General features: G+C 34.2%; 1 protein-coding gene across 1 annotated transcript in view; it reads left to right on the top strand.

Annotated features, from left to right (window-relative positions):
* LOC132741392 (importin-9-like) overlaps nt 1–20,671 on the top strand; it is a 44,134-nt gene that overhangs the window by 3,772 nt on the left and 19,691 nt on the right. Inside the window, exons 2-12 of the mRNA XM_060729542.1 lie at nt 6,747–6,895; nt 9,590–9,791; nt 10,172–10,260; nt 10,527–10,613; nt 11,143–11,262; nt 12,780–12,880; nt 13,652–13,710; nt 15,460–15,611; nt 16,087–16,185; nt 17,049–17,152; nt 20,018–20,157. Of these exons, the coding sequence (XP_060585525.1) occupies nt 6,747–6,895; nt 9,590–9,791; nt 10,172–10,260; nt 10,527–10,613; nt 11,143–11,262; nt 12,780–12,880; nt 13,652–13,710; nt 15,460–15,611; nt 16,087–16,185; nt 17,049–17,152; nt 20,018–20,157 (1,302 nt within the window). The remainder of the gene's footprint in view (nt 1–6,746; nt 6,896–9,589; nt 9,792–10,171; nt 10,261–10,526; nt 10,614–11,142; nt 11,263–12,779; nt 12,881–13,651; nt 13,711–15,459; nt 15,612–16,086; nt 16,186–17,048; nt 17,153–20,017; nt 20,158–20,671) is intronic.

Below are 20,671 nucleotides of genomic sequence, written 5' to 3'. Positions count from 1 at the left end.
GCCTTAATCCAACTATTGTTAACCGATATATAGATGATCTTGGTAAACTCCTTATCAGTCTTGGAATTGAGAATAAGTCATCTCAAATATGGAACATGGACGAGACAGGCAAACAATTTGAGCACAACCCAGTCCGTGTAGTTGCAAGAAAGGGGGTGAAAAATTTGCCGGGTCGTACTAGTAATCAAAGGACCAACACCACCATCCTGGCATGCGTAAGTGCAAGTGGTCAAGCTATGCCTCCTCTTATGATCGTGAAAGGTAAGACCCAACGGTCCACTATATTCGTGGAACACGGCTGCAGCGCCCCAAGGGACTAAATGGGCCTTCCAAGAGAATGCATGGATGACAGAAACTATATGTAAGGACTGGTTTGAAGAAATATTTCTTCCCTTCTGCGGCAGTGCTAGACCCAATTATTGATTTGTGATGGTCATCGTTTACATGAAGCACATGCACTCCTGGAAATTGCCAAAAGATAATAATATTGAAATTCTGGCTCTCCCTCCCCATACTACTCACAAAACTTCAGCCACTTGACAAGAGTGTGTTTGGCCCTTTTAGTGCATATTACAACGAAGGTTGTACTGAATTTTCTCTCAGCTAGTCCTCATCACACTATAAATAAATGGTCATTCCCTGAGATCATTGCACGGGGCTTGGGAACGTGCCATGACTGTAAAAAATATAACTAGCGGATTTTCATCATGTGGTATATACCCCTTCAATCCACGTGCTTTACGTACAGAGGATTTGTTACCATCGACTATGTTTGACAAGCCTTTGCATGCCACCACCTCATCAGTTACACCCACCTCTACAATGACTTCGACTGCGCTTGAAGAGAATTATGTTGGCGTATCAGAAGTTAATACTTCACTGAACCTAGCTTCATCAAGTACGTCTATCCCTTATGAACCCTTGCCTGACCAACAGATTGAAATGCCTACCCCCTGTGCAACACAGATTGTACCATCCATATCATCTACGAGCAATATATCTATCCTTACTCCAAAATTTTACTCGGACGACCCTAATGAAGCCGTAGAACTTCATGAAGCCACTGATCAAGAAATTTCGTACATTCTTCCTCTATTTCCCGAGATTATAATTGAAGATATAAAACTTTCTGGTGGGGATTTTTGTAGTGAAAATTATTTGCCCAATGAAAATCAATCCCAGAATGATGAGTTGAATGCACTTGCTCCTTTGCCACAGTGCAATTGGAATGTTGACATTGATTCCATATTTAATGTCCCACAAAATGTTAATGTAAATGAAAGAAAGAGGAAAAGTACCGTTAGTACTTCGCACAGGCTACTCGCGTCCAATGAAGTATTGGCTGAAAAGAGGCAGAAGCAGCTTGATAAAGAAAACATCTTGCAATTAAAAGAGCAACGTCGCCATGCGAGAGAGGTAAAAAAGGCCGTGAAATTTATTCAGGATTTAAAAAAAGATCAATGTTAATTTTAAGGTGGGTTTATTTTATTACAGAAACAGTTTTTGCACATTATTCTTCGACATTTTCTAACATTCTAAGATTGAAAATTACAGAACAATATACAATAAAAACAACGCTACGATCAGGAAAAAAACGTAAACTAATCTATTCCAAATAATTCTGTTTAATATTCAGTTATGTTATTCTTTTTTAAAAAGCTCTTACTTATACATTTTAAATTATATTCTGATTTTTTGTGAGAAAATATGAACACGCCAACTGCTGCTTACCTGATATTCTTCGATCGACATTTTCAAACATTTTAAGATTAGAAAATACATATCAATATACATTACAAACAAAGCAACGATCAGGAGACAAACTGTAAAATAATCTATTCAAAATGATTATATTTAAAGTTCTCACTTACACATTGAAATTATAATTATGTTTTTTGTCTATTTACAGTAAATATGAACACGCCAACCGCTGCTTACCTGAGAGATAGAGAACTTTTTGGAAGTTTATCATTGTATATGAAAATGAAAGCAATACTAAACACTATGGTCAATTGTGAATACCTTTACGACCATCCGCTGATTGACGATATATTTGTTTATCTTAGAGACTTCGTCTGCTCCAATATTTGTACATTAAGAATGTTATATGAACGGTACAAGATTTTACGTGACATTTGTGAAGAGGACCAAAGCATTGTTTGGGTGGCACACTCATATGCCCTAGAAGTTAATGATTGTTACTTGTTGAATTTAACAGAAACTGTTAAAAAAGAATCACTTTAATGTTGTGCCTTAAATGAAATGAACTGATACATATGTCAGACGGTTAAATACATATTCGCAGCTAGACGAGTGAAATTGGTCGCAGAATGCAAAAAGTGTCCGAAATATGACGACATTACCCTAGTGGAACCCCATTGTATCGTGTTATTCATGGTATCGATCTATTTAAAAATCTTTCGATTTTTTTTTTCCGCAAAACGCACTAGCAACTGATTGTTTACATTTACAACAGTCACGAAAATCTTTCGCATTTGTTTTGCCGTAAAAATGATCAAAAACACGTTTCCAGTTACGTCAGACTTAGTATATAATAAATAGACTGATAAATAGTGTGTTCTTATTAAGAGTACATTAACTGTCTGTTGAAAGTTCCTAAATTTATGTTGACATTTTAAAACAGACATCTTTGATTCTAATTGACTGAAAAATCTAGCATAAAGAAAGGTTAGGCTTCCCAATCTTTGACTAACTGAGCGATTCTCACAATGCATTGATATAATGGCGTGACCTAATTCTTCAACCTGTTTGACATGTCTGTAAATAGCCGTATATTCCAAAGCTAAAAATTATATTTCAGTGATGTTTGCCATGGAAATATTATGCCAAAATAATCAAAATGAATGATACAAAATAAAGATTCAGGGAGATTTAATTTTTAGCTCAACTATACGAAGTATATGGAGAGCTGTCCTACTCGCCCCGGCGTCCGCGTCCAGATTTTAGATTAAAGTTTTGGTGCAGTAAAATATTTTTCACTATAACTTTGTCATTTCTTAAGGTTTCAACTTCAAACTTCAAATATATGTTCCTTATCATCAACCACATCATATGTGACAAGGTTCATAACTCTAGCACCAATATTTTCAGATTTATCTCCCCTTGAACTTAGAATTTTCCTTAAAAAATACTATTTTTTACTGTTACTTCCATATTTCTTAAGGCAACAACCTCATACTTCAAATATATGTACCTTATCATCATCCCCATCTTATGTGACAAGGTTCATAACTCTAGCACCAATAGTTTCAGATTTAACTCCCCTTGAACTTAGAATTTTCCTCAAAAAGTACTATTTCTTACTGTTTCTTCTTTATTTCTTAAGGGATCAACCTCATACTTTAAATTTATTTACGTTATCATCTTCCCCATCTTATGTGATAAGGTTCATAACTCTAGCACCAATATTTTCAGATTTATCTCCCTTTGAACTTAGAATTTTCCATAAAAATATTTTTTTTACTGTTATTTATTTCTAAAGGGATCAACTTCATACTTCAAATATGTTCACGTTATCATCATCCACATCTTATGTGACAAGGTTCATAACTCTAGCACCAATATTGCAAGAATTATCTCCCCATAAACTTAGATTTTTTTACTAGAAAAATGTTATTTTTTATTATAACTTTTTTATTTTTAAAGGTATCTACCTCAAATACTTATTCCTTATCAACAATTACATTTTATGTGACATTGTTCATAACTCTTGATGCAATATTTACAGATTTATCTCTCTTTGAACTTAGGATTTTCTTTAAGAAACATAATAACTTCTTTTCTTTTTAAGGTATCTACTTCAAACTTCAAATATATAATTCTTATCATTACACAAATGTTGTGTGACAAGGTCCATAACTCTAGCATGACTATTTCTAGAATTATTCCCCTTGATCTTGGAATTTATGTTAACAAATATTATTTTTTTACTATAACTTAATACATAATTATACATAATTGCAGAGATCTGCCAAGAATTTGAAAGTACTGGGCCCTGGGCCCACTTGGTCTGAAAATGATGGGCCATTTTTACCAAAGTATGGGCCTTGAGAAAATAAGTGAACATTGACCAAAATAACTGTTAAAAAGTTTGTAGATACATGTAATTGAATTTCCCCGGTAATAAAACTTAAATCATATTTTATGACAAGTGGTTCACTTATAATTCAGTACTTTACCAATAATTAAAAATTATGCCTACTGGGATCCTACATATTACCGGACAAAATATGAAGTTTTTTATCTGTAACTTTTATTTAAAATAATAAAAAAGATTGAAATTTTACCCAAATAATTTTGGGTTCTTAATGCACGTAAACATTCCTTTATCAACCATGAAATTAAACATTTGACCGTAGAAGTGTGTCTTTAAAGTCGGGCATTATAAGAGGAAAAAAACGTGTAAACAACTCAATTTACCGGACATTGTGTTTCAAACTTTTCGAAGCCGTGAATTGAAATTAATCTTTAAAAAACCAGCAAGGAAACTACCACTATTGAATGGCAAGGTTAAGATATTTGAAAACCCCAGTATGTCACTAGAAAAAGACACGGCAGCCATGCCTGTTATGAAAAGGCTAATATATAGGATGTAATTGAAATTAACACTTTTAACTCAATTAACGTATTGATCCTTCATGATCCTTAAACATATGAAACATTTTGATATTCAAATGGAATTCTGTTCTTCTGTTCTATGTCATACAGTTTCCTTTGGTCATCATGTAGCATGTTACAAAAGCCATAAAATCAATTTTATTTAAATTTCATGTAGTGTTCCTCCAATGGGCGTAACTTGTTTCTTTATATGTTTTTTAATTCGCACTTCTTTGTAAAAGACAACAACAAGATAATGTTTAGACTAAATTTAAAATTACTTTCATCATTAAAATATGTTACGTTTGTCTCTTGAGGTAACGTTGAAAAGAATTAAAAGTAAAACCTTTCTAAAAAAAAACATTAAGGGTCTACATATTCGGGCCTGCGCATTACAGATTATTCCCCCGCATGACCAGGTCATGAAATAACAAGTAAACAAAAGGGCATGTTAGTAGATAAAGAACTGAATCAACAATATTTATCTGAGAGAGGTTTTGTTGTTATTTACTTTGAAATAGAAAGTGTGTGTACAAATCAGAATGTATGATTTTTTTAATCGAAGCAAAAAATAAAGCACTATTCATCAGTAATAGCTTTTGTCCGGTAAACTGATTGTCCGGTAAATATATAGGACCCCAGTACATGGTAACTTTCTAACTAATATTAATTGCAGGCAAAAATGAAAATATTTTTTTAATGGCTGCTCAAAAATTTGATATGCAAATTTATTCACATAATTGCTGGTTCTTACTGTCTTGTAATGTCTTATATTGTGCATTATCCATTTAATTGTTCCTACTTTGCACCAAATGTCCCTTACCACTGTATATTGACAAATTTTATTGCCCCTTGTATGCCTCTGTGTAGACAGCATACATCAAAGACATTTGCCGACAGACCTTTTGATCATGAAAAAAGTCACGCGCAATGTTTCTCTGATTGGTTAATCACCCTGTCAAACATTCTGATGATGAAATATACATCTTTTTTTACACTTCATCAGCCAAAACTTGCGTGAACTTGAGTGACCTTAGGGTTGATCAAGTTGAACACCTGTCAGATTATACTGTAACTTACAGCATTTCTTAAAATAGCAACACTTTTTTTTTCAGTTACCGATAATCATTTTAGATATTAAGTAGTTGTATAATTTGTTTGTTTGTTTTATTGGATTAAATTTACGGTAGTAGAAATGAGTATCTGTGTGGGAAAGGGATTATGAGAAGAAATGCGGTAAGTAGATAACATGGACAAAAGCTATAGGGGAATGGATAAACTAAAGAATATGCGTAATTACAGGAGCATGGGTAACATGTTGCTGTTGGTACCAGTTTTGACTGGATGACTAAATAACCCAGCAGACAGTTTTGTTTTCTTATAAGTCTGGCACAGATTTTAGATGCGCCCATGGCCCTTTGCTGCCGATTTTCCTGCGCCATTCTCATTTTTTTAGCGCCAATGGCGCAAAATCGCGTCCTCGGCAGATCTCTGTAATTGATTTTTCTTTCATAGTTTTGTCCTCCTTACTGCGTCCAGTATTTTAGTAGTCGAGCTTCGCTGTCTCCTGTGACAGCTCTTGTTTTAACTGCAGTTGTGAATTATGGATAAATAGATCGATACAACAGGGTTCCAGGCTACATGTTATTACTTTGCAAGGTTTGTGGAACATATTCAGGGCTTTTGTTCCTTCTATAACAGAAGCCGAAATAAGGCCCAGGCATTTTTTGTCAAAATCGTGAATGAGCCTGTTCATTTTGTGAAAAAAAGCGTGATGTGTCATAAAATTGTGAAAAAAAAAAAGACATGTTATTTGGCATTTCGCGACATTTTGAAAATAGAAACGATTTATTATAATGTTAAATCTGCTTAGGTCTGTACATTAACCCGGTTAACATGTGCAAAAACATTTATATTGATTAAATTTAAAACTATTTTGTGTTATTGCAATTGGCGTGAAACGCTCCTGTTGAAGTTTCTAATTTCTGTAGAACAGCACGGATGAACACTAACATATACTTAGTGAACAGGTTACGAGGTATATATTGTGAGCTATATGTCAATTTTGGATTTCATTGTATTTCAGAAAATGAATAAGTTATGTTGACAGAAAAAGTTTATGTTTCCAGAATTTGGTGTTCATTTGGCTGAACTAACAGTGGATCCTAATGGACCCCTTGCAATTAGACAGTTAGCCTCTGTGCTTTTGAAGCAGTATGTAGAAGTACATTGGTGCATACATTCTGAGAAGTTTAGAGCACCAGAGACTCCTACCACGGTATGTTGTTTTGTTACTTTTTAGCTCGACTATTCAATAAGAATAAGTAGAGCTATTGTAGTACCCCGAGCGTCGGCGTAACCACTTATGTTAAAGTTTTTGTAATAGTTCAAATATTTTCAAAGTCCATTGACATATGGCTTTGAAACTTTGCACACTTGTTCACCATCATGACCCCAACCTGTAGACAAGAGGAGGTAACTCTATCAAGCATTTTGACAGAATTATGCCCCTTTTTATCCCCCGCCGAAAATTGGTGGAGGATATAGAAATAGTCTCCGTCCGTCCGACCTTCCGTCCTTCCTTCCGTCTGTCCTTCCTTCCGTCCGACATTTTTGTCCGGAGCATATCTCTAAAAGTATTTGAGTTATCAACTTGAAACTTCATAGGTGGATAGACCTCATTGAGGAGGAGTGCAGTGCACAAGAATGATAACTCTACCTTGCATGATTTTTGAGTTATTGCCCTTTGTTATTTTTCAAAATTGATTTTTGTCCAGAGCATAACTCCAAAAGCCTATGAGATATTAACATGAAACTTCATAGGTGCATAGATCTCACTCAGGAGGTGTGCAGTGCACATGAATGATAACTCTACCTTTCATAATTTTTGAGTTATTGCCCTTTGTTATTTTTTATACCTAATTTTTCACCTGAGTGGAGCATAACTCAAAAAGTGTTTGAGATATCAACATGAAATGTCATAGGTGGATAGATCTTATTGAGGAGGAATGTTGTGCGCAAGAATGATAACTCTTCCCTATACAATTTTTGAGTTATTGCCCTTTGTTTTTTATGCTATTTTGTCCAGAGCTTATCTCAAAAAGTATTTGAGGTATCAACTTGAAACTTCATAGGTGGATGGATCTCATTGAGGAGGAGTGCAGTGCTTAAGAATGATAACTCTACCCTGCATTATTTTTGAGTTATTGCCCTTTGTTATTTTTCAAAATTATTTTTTGTCCAGAGCATACATGTAACTCAAAAAGCCTTTGAGATATCAAAATGAAACTTCATAGGTGCATAGATCTCACTCAGGAGGTGTGCAGTGCACAAGAATGATAACTCTACCTTTTATAATTTTTGAGTTATTGCCCTTTGTTATTTTTCATACTTAATTTTTCAATTCAATTTTTTTCTCAAAAAGTATTTGAGATATCAACTTGAAACATCATAGGTGGATAGATTTTACTGAGGAGGGATGCAGCACACAAGAATGATAACCTACCCTGCATTATTTTTCAGTTATTGCCCTTTGTTATTTTCATTCATCAGTATTCACATAGGTTTCAAATCTGTAATCACTATAGCCATCAGTTTTCATTACCAAAAGACCTCTTAAAATAGAATTATTCTGTTCTACTACATATACATTCTTCCAATGAGCAAACACATTCAGCGGGGGATGGCCATGTTGACATGGCTCTTGTTGGACTTAGAATTTACGTTAAAGTTTTGTAATAGTTCAAATATTTTCAAAGTCCATTGACATATGGCTTTGAAACTTTGCACACTTGTTCACCATCATGACCCCAACCTGTAAACAGGAGGAGGTAACTATATCAAGCATTTTTTTTTACTATCAAGACTAAGAATAGTCGAGCGTTGCTGCCCTACCGACAGCTCTTGTTAAAGGTCATTGTCAGTACTTACTTTTAAGGCCCCCACGGTTACACGAATCATTTCGATTTTCATTCGTAAACGTTTATTTTTTACCGTTTAATCGAAATGACCATATTGTCTCACAAAATATCTTAATCATTGCCTGTAATCATTAATTTCATCAATTCTAATTGGTTTATTCCAATTTAAGAAAAAACAACCAGAAAATGTGTGTTTACAACCCTTCAAACAGCATTACCTTACAATAATAACTCGTGACATAATACATTATTGTAAAGTTTATTTTCCTTGATGCTGACTCAATCGTGATGGGAGAGGACATTCATAAGCTTTATAGCTTTCTGCCAAATCCCAAAATGTACTTTGTAAATATTGTTCACTTTTTAAATGTTTTGTTGAATAAATATGTTTAAACCAATTGTGATGAGCCACATTATTTATTTGCACAAGTATTAAAAAATAGAAAGTAAGTCATCATTTGGCCACTCAATACATGGTGTAGTATAGTACATAGAAGTACCACTGTTTAAACAGTTAACAATCGTGTCAACGTTTACAAAAAAATTGTAAACATGGGAGTCTTATTGCCTTTAGATACCACCAGCACAGAGTGCAGTGTGATCATAGTCTACATTATTGGCTATTCATTATACTACATATTTTTTAAGTTTTTACATAAAACTGATGAATGGTTGTGTTTAGATTGAAAAATGGACAAGTCCATTTAAGATATTTTGCTTGGTAAGGGTTAAAGAGCAAGAGTTCTTCTCTCATGTTATATGGGAAAAATTATTAAAATTAAATTACAATGAAAATTATTACTTAAATTACTAATATTAGGAAGTATAGACTTGGTGTTGATTAAGATTTTTGGGAATTATGCATGATCTTAAAGATTATTTCAATTGGGAATCTTGAGGCCTTTTATAGGCATCTGTTATACACTGTAAAAAGTCCTGCACAATCATGCATTGAAATAAAATAGTGATTTTTTTTATTGTTTTTCTTATTTGATTGTATATCTCATTACCAAAATTTTAAATGATAAATGTATATTCCTTCTGTAATATAGTCAAAAGAGCAGATCAGAAAGATTTTACCTGTTGGCTTAAAAGAGGCAATAAGTAAAGTCCGTTCTAGTGTTGCATATGCGGTGTCAGCGATTGCCCACTGGGATTGGCCGGAAGCATGGCCCGACCTGTTCCAAATCCTCATGCAAGCTCTTACAAGTGGAGATACAAATGCTGTACATGGAGCTATGCGTGTTTTAGCAGGTATGTAAATGTACTTTTATGTTGCATTTTACTTTGTGTTCTCTGTTATAATGTACATAAGAAAATTCCATTTATATTTAATGTAATATATTTATTGTTCTGTTCTCTGATTTAGTTTTATGAATTTTGCGAAATTTTCTGTTGTTTACAATAGTAACTTCATGTAGTCATGACTGAGGCAGGCCAAAACCACCAGGATCAGATCAGGCCAGTCTGTATAAGTCTGACGAGATTGACTATAATACTTCTTGGTCACTATTAAGAGTTTTAGAAATTTATTTAAAATCTGTTTTATGTAACAATTAGTATATTTAGTTTAAGACATTTCCATAGGAATAGTTTTAACAAGGGTAATGTGGTACATATTTTATATTTTTCAGAATTTACTCAAGATGTGACAGATACACAAATGGTTCATGTGGCACCAGTGATACTGCCAGAAATGTACAAAATATTCCTACAGCATGAGGTAATTTATTATCCAAAAATAATTGGATATGTATGTAATGTATATGTTGTCTGTGCAGTAAATGTCAGACTTTGAAAACCAGCTTTGATTGATTCCTAGAAGCAGACTTGAGAGTGGTAAAGATAAGTTTCAATCTTTCATCATAAGTTAAAACCGAATCTTAAAAGGTATGCACATTCAATTTGAAAGCTATCAAGGCAGTGTGTATCAAATCACTTGCTTATTATTAGCACAGGTTTTAAAACTAGTCGTTTAATATTTGACAGGTTTTCAGCATCAGAACAAGGTCAAGAGCTGTCAATATTTTCAACATATGTGCTGGTATGATTGCTACAATGTCAGAATTACAAAAGGTAAGATATTTATACTACATTTATATACATGTATATCTTTATCAGCCAAGCATCAGCGTCTTCTTTGGGCACAATATGATAAGTTTTATGCCCAGACTTTGGGTTTGGGGTGTTACGGGCATGTTGATATGTTTACATGCTGTCAGACTGAAGTGTGAAATAACGGGAATGTAGGGGCATGTATGTGCTATGGACACATTCCTAGTACACTCAACTTTTGGATTACACTATATTATGATATTGCTTTAATCGTATGAATAACATATAAAAATGATGTGAAGCTAACTTATGGAATGCCGCTTGTTTAATTCCAGTACCTGCTGGAAAGTCACTGTATGACCTTCACACTGTCGATGTGGCTCAAAATCGTAACAAAACAACCATAAATGCATCTTACACCTAATTGGTTTACTGCAATTACATAAGAATTGAATAACCCCAAGTAGAGAGCAAGATTTTAGTTTTGATCAGCATGTTTTAGATTTTTAGAGTTATAAAAATAACCTTTGTACATGTGTTACATGTTTAGGGTTTAGCCAAGCAGTTGTTGTTCCCTGTGATACCACAGTTTACACAAGCATTTGTGGAGGCACTGCTTGTACCAGATGGACCTTCCTCTGATAGTGGACTGAAGATGGAAATTATGAAGGTAAGATTAAAACTAAATTTCTTGATAAACTGAAAAATTTAGCAAGATCTTTGCTTCTGTATTGGTGCCTGTTTGTTTCTGAAATAATGCTCAGAGGGGTTAGGGGTAAAACTGGAAAAAAATCACTGGTTATCTAGTTGGTTGCCAATGAAAAAGAGATTTAATATGATTTTAAATGAATAAATGTCCTTAAAAGTGATTGCATGACATCAGTTTGTGTATTACCTTTTGTTCAATCCTGCAGTTTCTAATGATTTATATGGAGAAGTTGGCAATTACTTGCTGAAAATTGGTTTGATTTAGATACAGAATCCAGGAATGCGTGGTATATAATGGATATACTGCTTAATGCCTAGGTCACAAACTAAAATGGGCACCGTCCGATTAAACGATTTTTATAAAATCGGCAGATTTTTTGATGTCGTGGACGCCGGGCGATTTTAAATCTGATACCTTGCGTGGTCACGAATGAAACAATCGTCGGGCAATTTTTGCCGAGTGGATTTTACAGAAAGAATTGAACGGATCAGGCGGTTGCCGCCCAATGTCCGTACGGCGCCTGTGCAATTTAAAAGTGAATCGGATGGTTGCCGCGCGAGCGCCGGGCGACAACGACTTTACATTTAATGACATCCTAGATAAATCAGCCAGTTGTAATTATGCCAGCAAAGAAGTCGGCTGCCAAAGCCAAGGGGAAGGCCAAGGAGTTGGTCCGTGTTGTTGACAACGAGTCACCAACGGCCAGTATCGAGGCCGTAGAAGGCGAAAATTAATCAGACATTCGCATGGACATGGAAGAAAAAATTCATATTTACTAGTATTCAAAAGAAATTCACAAATATATTTTTGCGGCAATTACAACTTCTTCAGGCTGAAATTACAACAAACACAAGCAGCTCGGTCGCCGGATGACAAAACGATGACCGCCCGGTGCCTGTACATGAATCGTCCGGGTACCGGGCGATAATCGTTTGACTACTTAGCTCTATTCAGGCACCGGGCGGGGCCCAGCCAATGTCCGCCCGGACGCCTTTTAAATCGGACGCTGTTTTAGTAGAACAAAAAATCGCCCGATCAAAAAAATCATCGCCCGGTCGCTGCTCGGCGACCATATGATGTCTGCTCGATGATCTTTATACTCAGTGACCCCAAAAATTATCGTCCGGCCGCCGTTAGCTTTTAAGTATTACTTAAAACTCGAAGGCGCCCGCCAGATGAGCAAAATTTTCAGCTGCTGCCGTCCGATAGTCACTGCGGCCGGACGGACGCCGGCCAATATTGCGATTTTTTGGAGAAACAGACGCCGCCCGGCGGCATTTTCTTATTTGTGACCTAGGCTTAATGCAACTTATCCAAGAAACAAACAAATAGAAATAAAGAAAAGACTATTATGATAAGTATTAATAGCAGATTAATGCTGCACCAATTTTCTACACTTGTAATGTCAACAATGCATAAGTAATTGAACATTCTGACCTTGTTTCTTGTGAATATAGTTGGTTTTTATGTATCAACAGGCTATCACTACATTAGTGAAAAGTTTCCCAAAACTGATGTCACAGTGGATTGGACAGATTTTACAACCTGTCTGGAGTATATTCACATTGAGTTCTGATTTGTATCCTTTTTCACCATATTCTGGAAGATGTTGTTAATATAACTGTACTGTGAATAGAGTTGGTGCAGTTGCAGCTTATAAACAAATTTGATGTAATTTTACTTTGTACATTTTGTCCCGTCAGTTGGCTTAGCTTAATAGGTAAGACTTTGATTTGCAATACAGGAGTGGCTGATTGGATGAGGAATAGTTTTGAAAAATTGGTAATTACTGGTTAATTATGCAGGAAAGCCAGTTAGGTGGAGTGACTGTCAAGATATGACAAAAATGTATTTACAAACTTTGTACATTTACAAAATGCAGAAAGGAAATGTGCTGCCTTTCGTGGCAGCGGAAATAACTTACTTATAATTATGTGAATTGATTGGAGAGATAAAAAAAACATATTTTGAATGTAGTTGGGAGAACTTTTTCTTACTCAAAAAAGTATGAAAATATTTTTGTCAATGTTTGTGATATTATTTGACTGCTGTATACAATTATCAGTATTTGCTGTAATACTTTTATCACAAATATATCAATTTGTAATGAAATGATGCAAATGCATCAAAAGAAAATCTTAAAAAGTTTTAGATTTAGACTTTTGATCTTATGGGTGTTAGCATAAACATAAGCCAAAAATCCATGCCCAGATGTTGTCTGAGGTTGTATTTTATTTAATTGAGGCATGTGTGTTCTTGATGATACGTAATCTTCTAAAAGCTGTTGACTTGTATTTCCTTGTAATTTTGTAGTATTTAATTAGCAAGAACCCCTTAACTAGTTTTCAAGTTATGTTCGGACAGTTGTGAACAATACAGAAGATGCAGATGATCCTGTAGATTCTGATGGTATGTTGTTTTATCTAAAAGTTTTTCTGGAAATTAAATTTTACTGACTGTATTATTCTCTACAGACGTGTTGCTCATGTCGGAAAAAGGAAACACATTCATGGACACATTTGAATGGGATTTATTTATCACTCCTTACCATTAAAGCTAGAATAATATTTTAGAGTAAATGTTTATGGAAAGATTGTTTTAAAGATTATTTTTTTTTAGAAATTTAGAGATAGTTGAATATTCAAAACATTATTAAAACAAGATAAAAAACGCTGCAAGTACTTAAATTTGTAGCATTGCCACATATGGATGATTTTAATTTTTGTTCAAATTTATAAATGTTTGTTGGTTATGTAAAAGTCTATAAGTAGGTAATTACTGGTTAGTTATCCAGACTAGCTGGTAAGGTTCACCGACTGCCGAGATATGACCAAAAATGTGCTTTAATCGGCTTTACAACCAACCAAACAAATCTAACTTGATAATCTGGACTCTTATCTATATGTAGACAATAGATCAATATTAAAAGGAATGAAGGAAAAAATCCAGAGTAATAAATTTTTTGATTCATTTAAGATTATAAAATTTTATTTCTTATTTATTTGTAGAAGACTTTAAAGGTATTTTTATTATGTTTGCTTTGCAAAAATTAAAGTGTTGAATTTCTATTTATTGGCATTATCTTTTAATTTTAATTTTTTATTATTTTCTGAGTTTCGCCACCAATTTTGTGCAATGAACTTGACCTGTTTGGAACAGTCATTTATGAATGTTAGGGATATGAAGATATTTTGTTACAGCTATCATTTTAAAATGAACAAATATTTATTAGATTTAGATTTATTATCTATTGTTAAATATTTTAGATTAATCATTTGGTATTTCATTAGATGATTAAAAGCTGCCTTCAGCTTTTATTTTCTGTTGGGAAAACAATTCTATGTTGTTTCAAACTAAGTATAACAGTAGTTTTATCTTGGAAAAGTGCCTCATATCACTTCTTCAAAACAGCGTCCCGAGAGCTATATATAGAGGATAATAGGTTAGGGTCTTTTGAGAAAGGGTTTCTCAGACGAGGTTAGATAGCATAGTCGATAGCCGAGTCTTAAGAAATCCCTTTCTCAAAAGACAGTAACCTGTACTTCTTTTTATCATGCCTCTATTATGATTTTGCATCTTATTTTTTTAATTCGGGGCGCTAATTTCTGAAAGTACAGTAACCACAAGATGGTTATACGCCACAAAAGAAGTCCAAAGGTTTTTACCAATAATTTTATAACACATCACAATTTTTGTTACAATTTGCTTTAACAATTTATTTACTGTGTATTATCATAAATATTCAGCAAAGTCAATTAAACAATACCAACAATAAACATCATCAATGCTGATCTGGCGTAGGAATATAGTGTTCTCAAGTCACTGACTGAGAAAGGTTGATGTTCTCAGACAGGCTTTATCAGGCAGTTGTCATAGTAATGGCATGATAAATAGTGACGTTTGGTCTAAAAATAAAATAACTTGTCACTTTTGTCCAGTCTGACTGTGGACACTTATGCAGGTGAAATTCTTTTAGCTGTAGCCTTCATACATTTGTTTTTATTACAAACAAATTTTTCTTGTTATAGATTGTCAGTGTATTAATATTTCCTCCAGCTTGAAATGTCTAAAATAAAATAATGAAGAAACATAATTATACAGTGTGAGATATAGTATAGATTAGTAGTTATATTGATTAAAGTTTGCATATCGTTACAGGTGGTGTCCTCGGCTTTGAGAATCTCGTGTATGGAGTGTTTGAGTTTATACATGCACTCCTGGACAGCTCCAAATTTCGTGATCTTGTGAAAAAATCAATCAATGATATTCTCTACTATGTGATAACATATATGCAAATCACAGAAGATCAGGTACTCGTTCATTTACGGGTGTTTTTTGTTTTCCTCATATAAGGACAAAATTAGCTTCTTTGTATTCCATTTTAGTCTGATTTTTGAAACGTGTACAGATTAATGCAAAACAACTTATACAGTGATTTTTTGGGGCCAAATTTGGGCCCTATTATTCCACTTAAAAGTATATATGAGCCGCATCAAGACAAAACCAACATAATAGGTTTGTGACCAGCATGGATTCAGACCAGCCTGCGCAGGTGCGCAGTCTGATCAGGATCCATGCTGTTCGCTGTCAGTTTCTCCACTAGGCTGGTCTGGATCCATGCTGGTCGCAAACCAATTTTGTAGGTTTTGTCATCATATTTTTTCCCATTTATTGAACAATTTTCCCCTTACAAAAATGTAGAGCATTCTTCTCTGTGTAATGTATTCTATAATAGTATATATCTGCTATGTATAAAGTTCTTAATATTATTTTCATATCTTACAGGGGCGTCTATGGATGACAAATCCAGATCAGTTTGTAGAAGATGAAGATGATGACACTTTCTCCTACTCTGTTAGAATCTCAGCACAAGATTTACTCATGGTAAGACTTTCTCATACTCTGTTAGAATCTCAGCACAAGATTTACTAATGGTAAGACTTTCTCTTTCTCTGTTAGAATCTCAGCATAAGATTTACTCGTGGTAAGACTTTCTCCTACTCTGTTAGAATCTCAGCACAAGATTTACTCATGGTAAGACTTTCTCCTACTCTGTTAGAATCTCAGCACAAGATTTACCCATGGTAAGACTTTCTCCTACTCTGTTGGAATCTCAGCACAAGATTTACTCATGGTAAGACTTTCTCCTACTCTGTTGGAATCTCAGCACAAGATTTACTCATGGTAAGACTTTCTCCTACTCTGTTGGAATCTCAGCACAAGATTTACTCATGGTAAGACTTTCTCCTACTCTGTTGGAATCTCAGCACAAGATTTACTCATGGTAAGTCAATACATGTTTGATCAAATGCTTGATTTTAATGGAAACAAAGCCTAGTTAGTAGTGAAAGGTTCGACTTCCTCCATGCATTATTTCAGGCACCCAAGCAAAAAAAAAAAATAAACAAGAAATGAAGTTGAAATTGTTTATCACATTTACAATGCATTCAAGGCTAAATTATGGTTTTACTTTAGAAAATTTAAATAAAGACAATTGATGAGTGAGAATCAATGAAACTTTGAATATTAAGACTTATTAGTGTCATTGTCAAATCGAGATTACTCAAAAGTGTAGGAGATAATATTTTAGTGTTGACACGGTGTAGAAATAATGTGAGAAACAGAATATTTATTACAAACTCATCAGTGTGTTACTGATCATGAAATGTTGATATTGCATTTACTGTTGTGAAATGTTTCAATATATGATCACATAGTGACAAACATTATGTGGGATGTACTTTTAGTTGATAGGTCAGGAGTTTGAAGATGAGAGTGCACTGGGTTTGTGTCAAGCTATCACCAAACATTTACAAGAAGCTGAGGCCCAGAAATCTGTAACTGATAATTGGTAAGACTTTTTGATTATAAACAGTTTTCTAATCACATGACATCCTCTGCAGAGCAATCTATTGTAGGAGACAAATATTTTTTATTTTTTTTAAGGGAATTATTTCTCCATGGAAATTGAATTTATTGTAAAGTTGTAGTTTTGGAAGATTTGAAACTATTGTTGTGAAGAGGTTGTTGTTCTACAGAAGGTCATTTTGTGCAGGGTTTCCACTGTATTTACATAAAATGCTTCGATAGTTAAGTAGACAACAATATATCTAAATTGATTATGTGAAAGTTGGTTGCTACTTGTGTGTGGAAAATTTGTTCATGCTGGTACAAGTCCAGGGACACTTTGTAGGTAATTAATTGCCTGTCTGTATTTAAGTAGAATACTACTGAACTGGACTTATAAATAAAAGATGACCAAAACAAACATTTGTCTTATTAACTGCAAAGTAAATCACCTGACTTGAAATAGCAAGTCACTTCACAGATGTCTGTTCACACCTGAAATAATGGAAAGTTTGGAAGGTGTTTAGGGTATATTTGATATTATCCAATCACTGTCATCTGTAATAGCTAGAAGGGTCAACATAGTAAAAAAAGAAAGCCTGGGATAGTAGCATTTTGTTAAACACGACAGTATTGTCAAAATCTTGTTAGTCCCCTACCGGTTTACCTGAGGGGACTTTAGGTTTACCCTCCGTCCGTCTGTCCATCTGTCCGAGCCAACATTTGATTATTATGAGCTTCATTCCGTAGTTAAATAAAGAACATAAACTCATAATATTTAAAATTTAGAGTTTTTTTTGTTTTTATGAGCTTATTTTGCTTATGGACGTTGGTCCAGGTGGTGTTTATGAGCTCATTTGCCTCATAAACATCAAATTTTGGTACGTCCGTCCGTCAGTCCGTCCGTCCACAAAACTGGATCCCTCGATAACGCAAAAAGTACTGAAAATATTTTAATGAAACTTGATATATGGATAGATGGCAGTATGGAGATTATGCACGTCTTTTTCTTTTCTTCCTATGTTGAAAATTCTGGTTGCTATGGCAACAAATAGACTGAAAATATGGCAAATTTTACACATAAACTGGATCCAGTGATAACGCAAAAAGTACAGGAAATATTTTTATGAAACTTATAATATTGGGAAGATGGCAGTCTGGAGATTATGCACGTCTTTTTCTTTTCTTCCTATGTTGAAAATTCATGTTGCTATGGCAACACATAGACTGAAAATATGGCAAATTTTACACATAACTGAATCCAGTGATAACTTCAAAAAGTACTGGAAATATTTTTATGAAACTTGACATATGGGTAGATGGCAGTCTGGAAGATTATGCATGTCTTCTTTTCTTCCTATTTTTGAAAAAAATTGGTTGCCATGGCAACAAATAGGCTTAAAACATGGCAAATATAACAAAAATGTTATATTTTTGGTAACAGGGGTGTTTTCAAATATTAACTTTAGAGTGTCCTTCAGTCCGCCTGTTCATAAAAACTGTTTCCTGTGATCACTTTTAAAGAACTTTCCAACAAATTTACTTAAAATAGAGAAAAAATTGAAACATTAAGTGAATTGGCAAATGGCCCTTCAGAATGTTTGATGGACGGTTCTTACGGTAGGGAACTTATGAATTGCTTGCAATACTATGATAATTGCTTGTTTTTACTATAACTTCTTCAATCATGAATAGGATTTTAAAATGTTATATTTTGATAACAGGGATGTTTAAAAAAACTTTAGAGTGTCCTTCAGTCCGTCTGTCTGTACATAAAAACTGTTTCCTGTGATCACTTTTAAAGAACTTTTTCAACAAATTTACTTAAAATAGGAACCTAAGTGAATGGCCAATGGCCCTTCAGAATGTTGCTTGGGCTCTTACCGGTAGGGGACTTATGGATTGCTTGCAAAACGTCTTTTTCTTTTCTTCCTATGTTGAAAATTCTGGTTGCTATGGCAACAAATAGACTGAAAATATGGCAAATTTTACACATAAACTGGATCCAATGATAACGCAAAAAGTACAGGAAATATTTTTATGAAACTTATAATATTGGTAGATGGCAGTCTGGAGATTATGCACGTCTTTTTCTTTTCTTCCTATGTTGAAAATTCATGTTGCTATGGCAACACATAGACTGAAAATATGGCAAATTTTACACATAAACTGAATCCAGTGATAACTCAAAAAGTACTGGAAATATTTTTTATGAAACTTGACATATGGGTAGATGGCAGTCTGGAGATTATGCATGTCTTCTTTTCTTCCTATTTTGAAAAAAATTGGTTGCCATGGCAACAAATAGGCTTAAAACATGGCAAATATAACAAAAATGTTATATTTTGGTAACAGGGGTGTTTCAAATATTAACTTTAGAGTGTCCTTCAGTCCGCCTGTTCATAAAAACTGTTTCCTGTGATCACTTTTAAAGAACTTTTCCAACAAATTTACTTAAAATAGAAAAAAATTGAAACATTAGTGAATGGCAAATGGCCCTTCAGAATGTTGATGGGGTTCTTACCGGTAGGGAACTTATGAATTGCTTGCAATACTATGATAATTGCTTGTTTTTACTATAACTTCTTCAATCATGATAGGATTTTAAAAATGTTATATTTTGATAACAGGGATGTTTAAAAAATAACTTTAGAGTGTCCTTCAGTCCGTCTGTCTGTACATAAAAACTGTTTCCTGTGATCACTTTTAAAGAACTTTTTCAACAAATTTACTTAAAATAGGAACCTAAGTGAATGGCCAATGGCCCTTCAGAATGTTGCTTGGGCTCTTACCGGTAGGGGACTTATGGATTGCTTGCAATACTATGATAATTGCTTGTATTTCATTATGATTTTCTGGGTTATTTCAGGTGGAAGATTCACGAGTCCTGTATGTTTGCTCTAGGAACTGTACGAAGCCTTGTGATAGACACAGTAAAGTCGGGGAGAGTGCAATTTGATATTTCAGCCTTCTTAGAAAATGTTGTTCTAACAGATTTAAATTTATCAGGTATGGGACTGAATAATACAAGTTATATTTCATTCCATTAAAATTTTAAAGGCATGCTGTTGTGAAGTCCTTCTGATTACTAGTAACTTTGTCTTGCTCAAGTTGCTAAATTAGTCCGCCTGCTTAGCTCAATAGGGAGGGAATTGGATATATAATCCAGGGGTCACTAGCTAATTTTGGGCGAGGCTTAATTTTAGTTGCTAAATTATTCCACATGCTTGGCTGAATAGGGGGAGAATCAAATTTATAATCCAGGGGTCACTGGTTTGATCCTCTGGCAAGGCAAAGTTTCTCTATAACAATTGATCTCAGACATTTAGTTTAATGGTCATTCGTCTCTCACTGCTGATTCAGAAATGATGTGGGATAAGTAGTCAGTCACTAAAATAGAAATTGGTAGTTACTTAATTAACAGGGTTGACAAATCCACTTGTCCGCTCATAAATACGAGTAAAAATTGATTCCAGACGAGTAAATCTCTCAGAAATACTCGTCTAGCAGAAAATAATCAAAT

The sequence above is a fragment of the Ruditapes philippinarum genome, unplaced genomic scaffold, assembly GCF_026571515.1.
Source record: "Ruditapes philippinarum isolate M1 unplaced genomic scaffold, ASM2657151v2 ctg4127_1_1_1_1, whole genome shotgun sequence".
Taxonomy (NCBI): Eukaryota; Metazoa; Mollusca; class Bivalvia; order Venerida; family Veneridae; genus Ruditapes; species Ruditapes philippinarum.
This window is presented reverse-complemented; position numbering and strand designations above follow the sequence as displayed.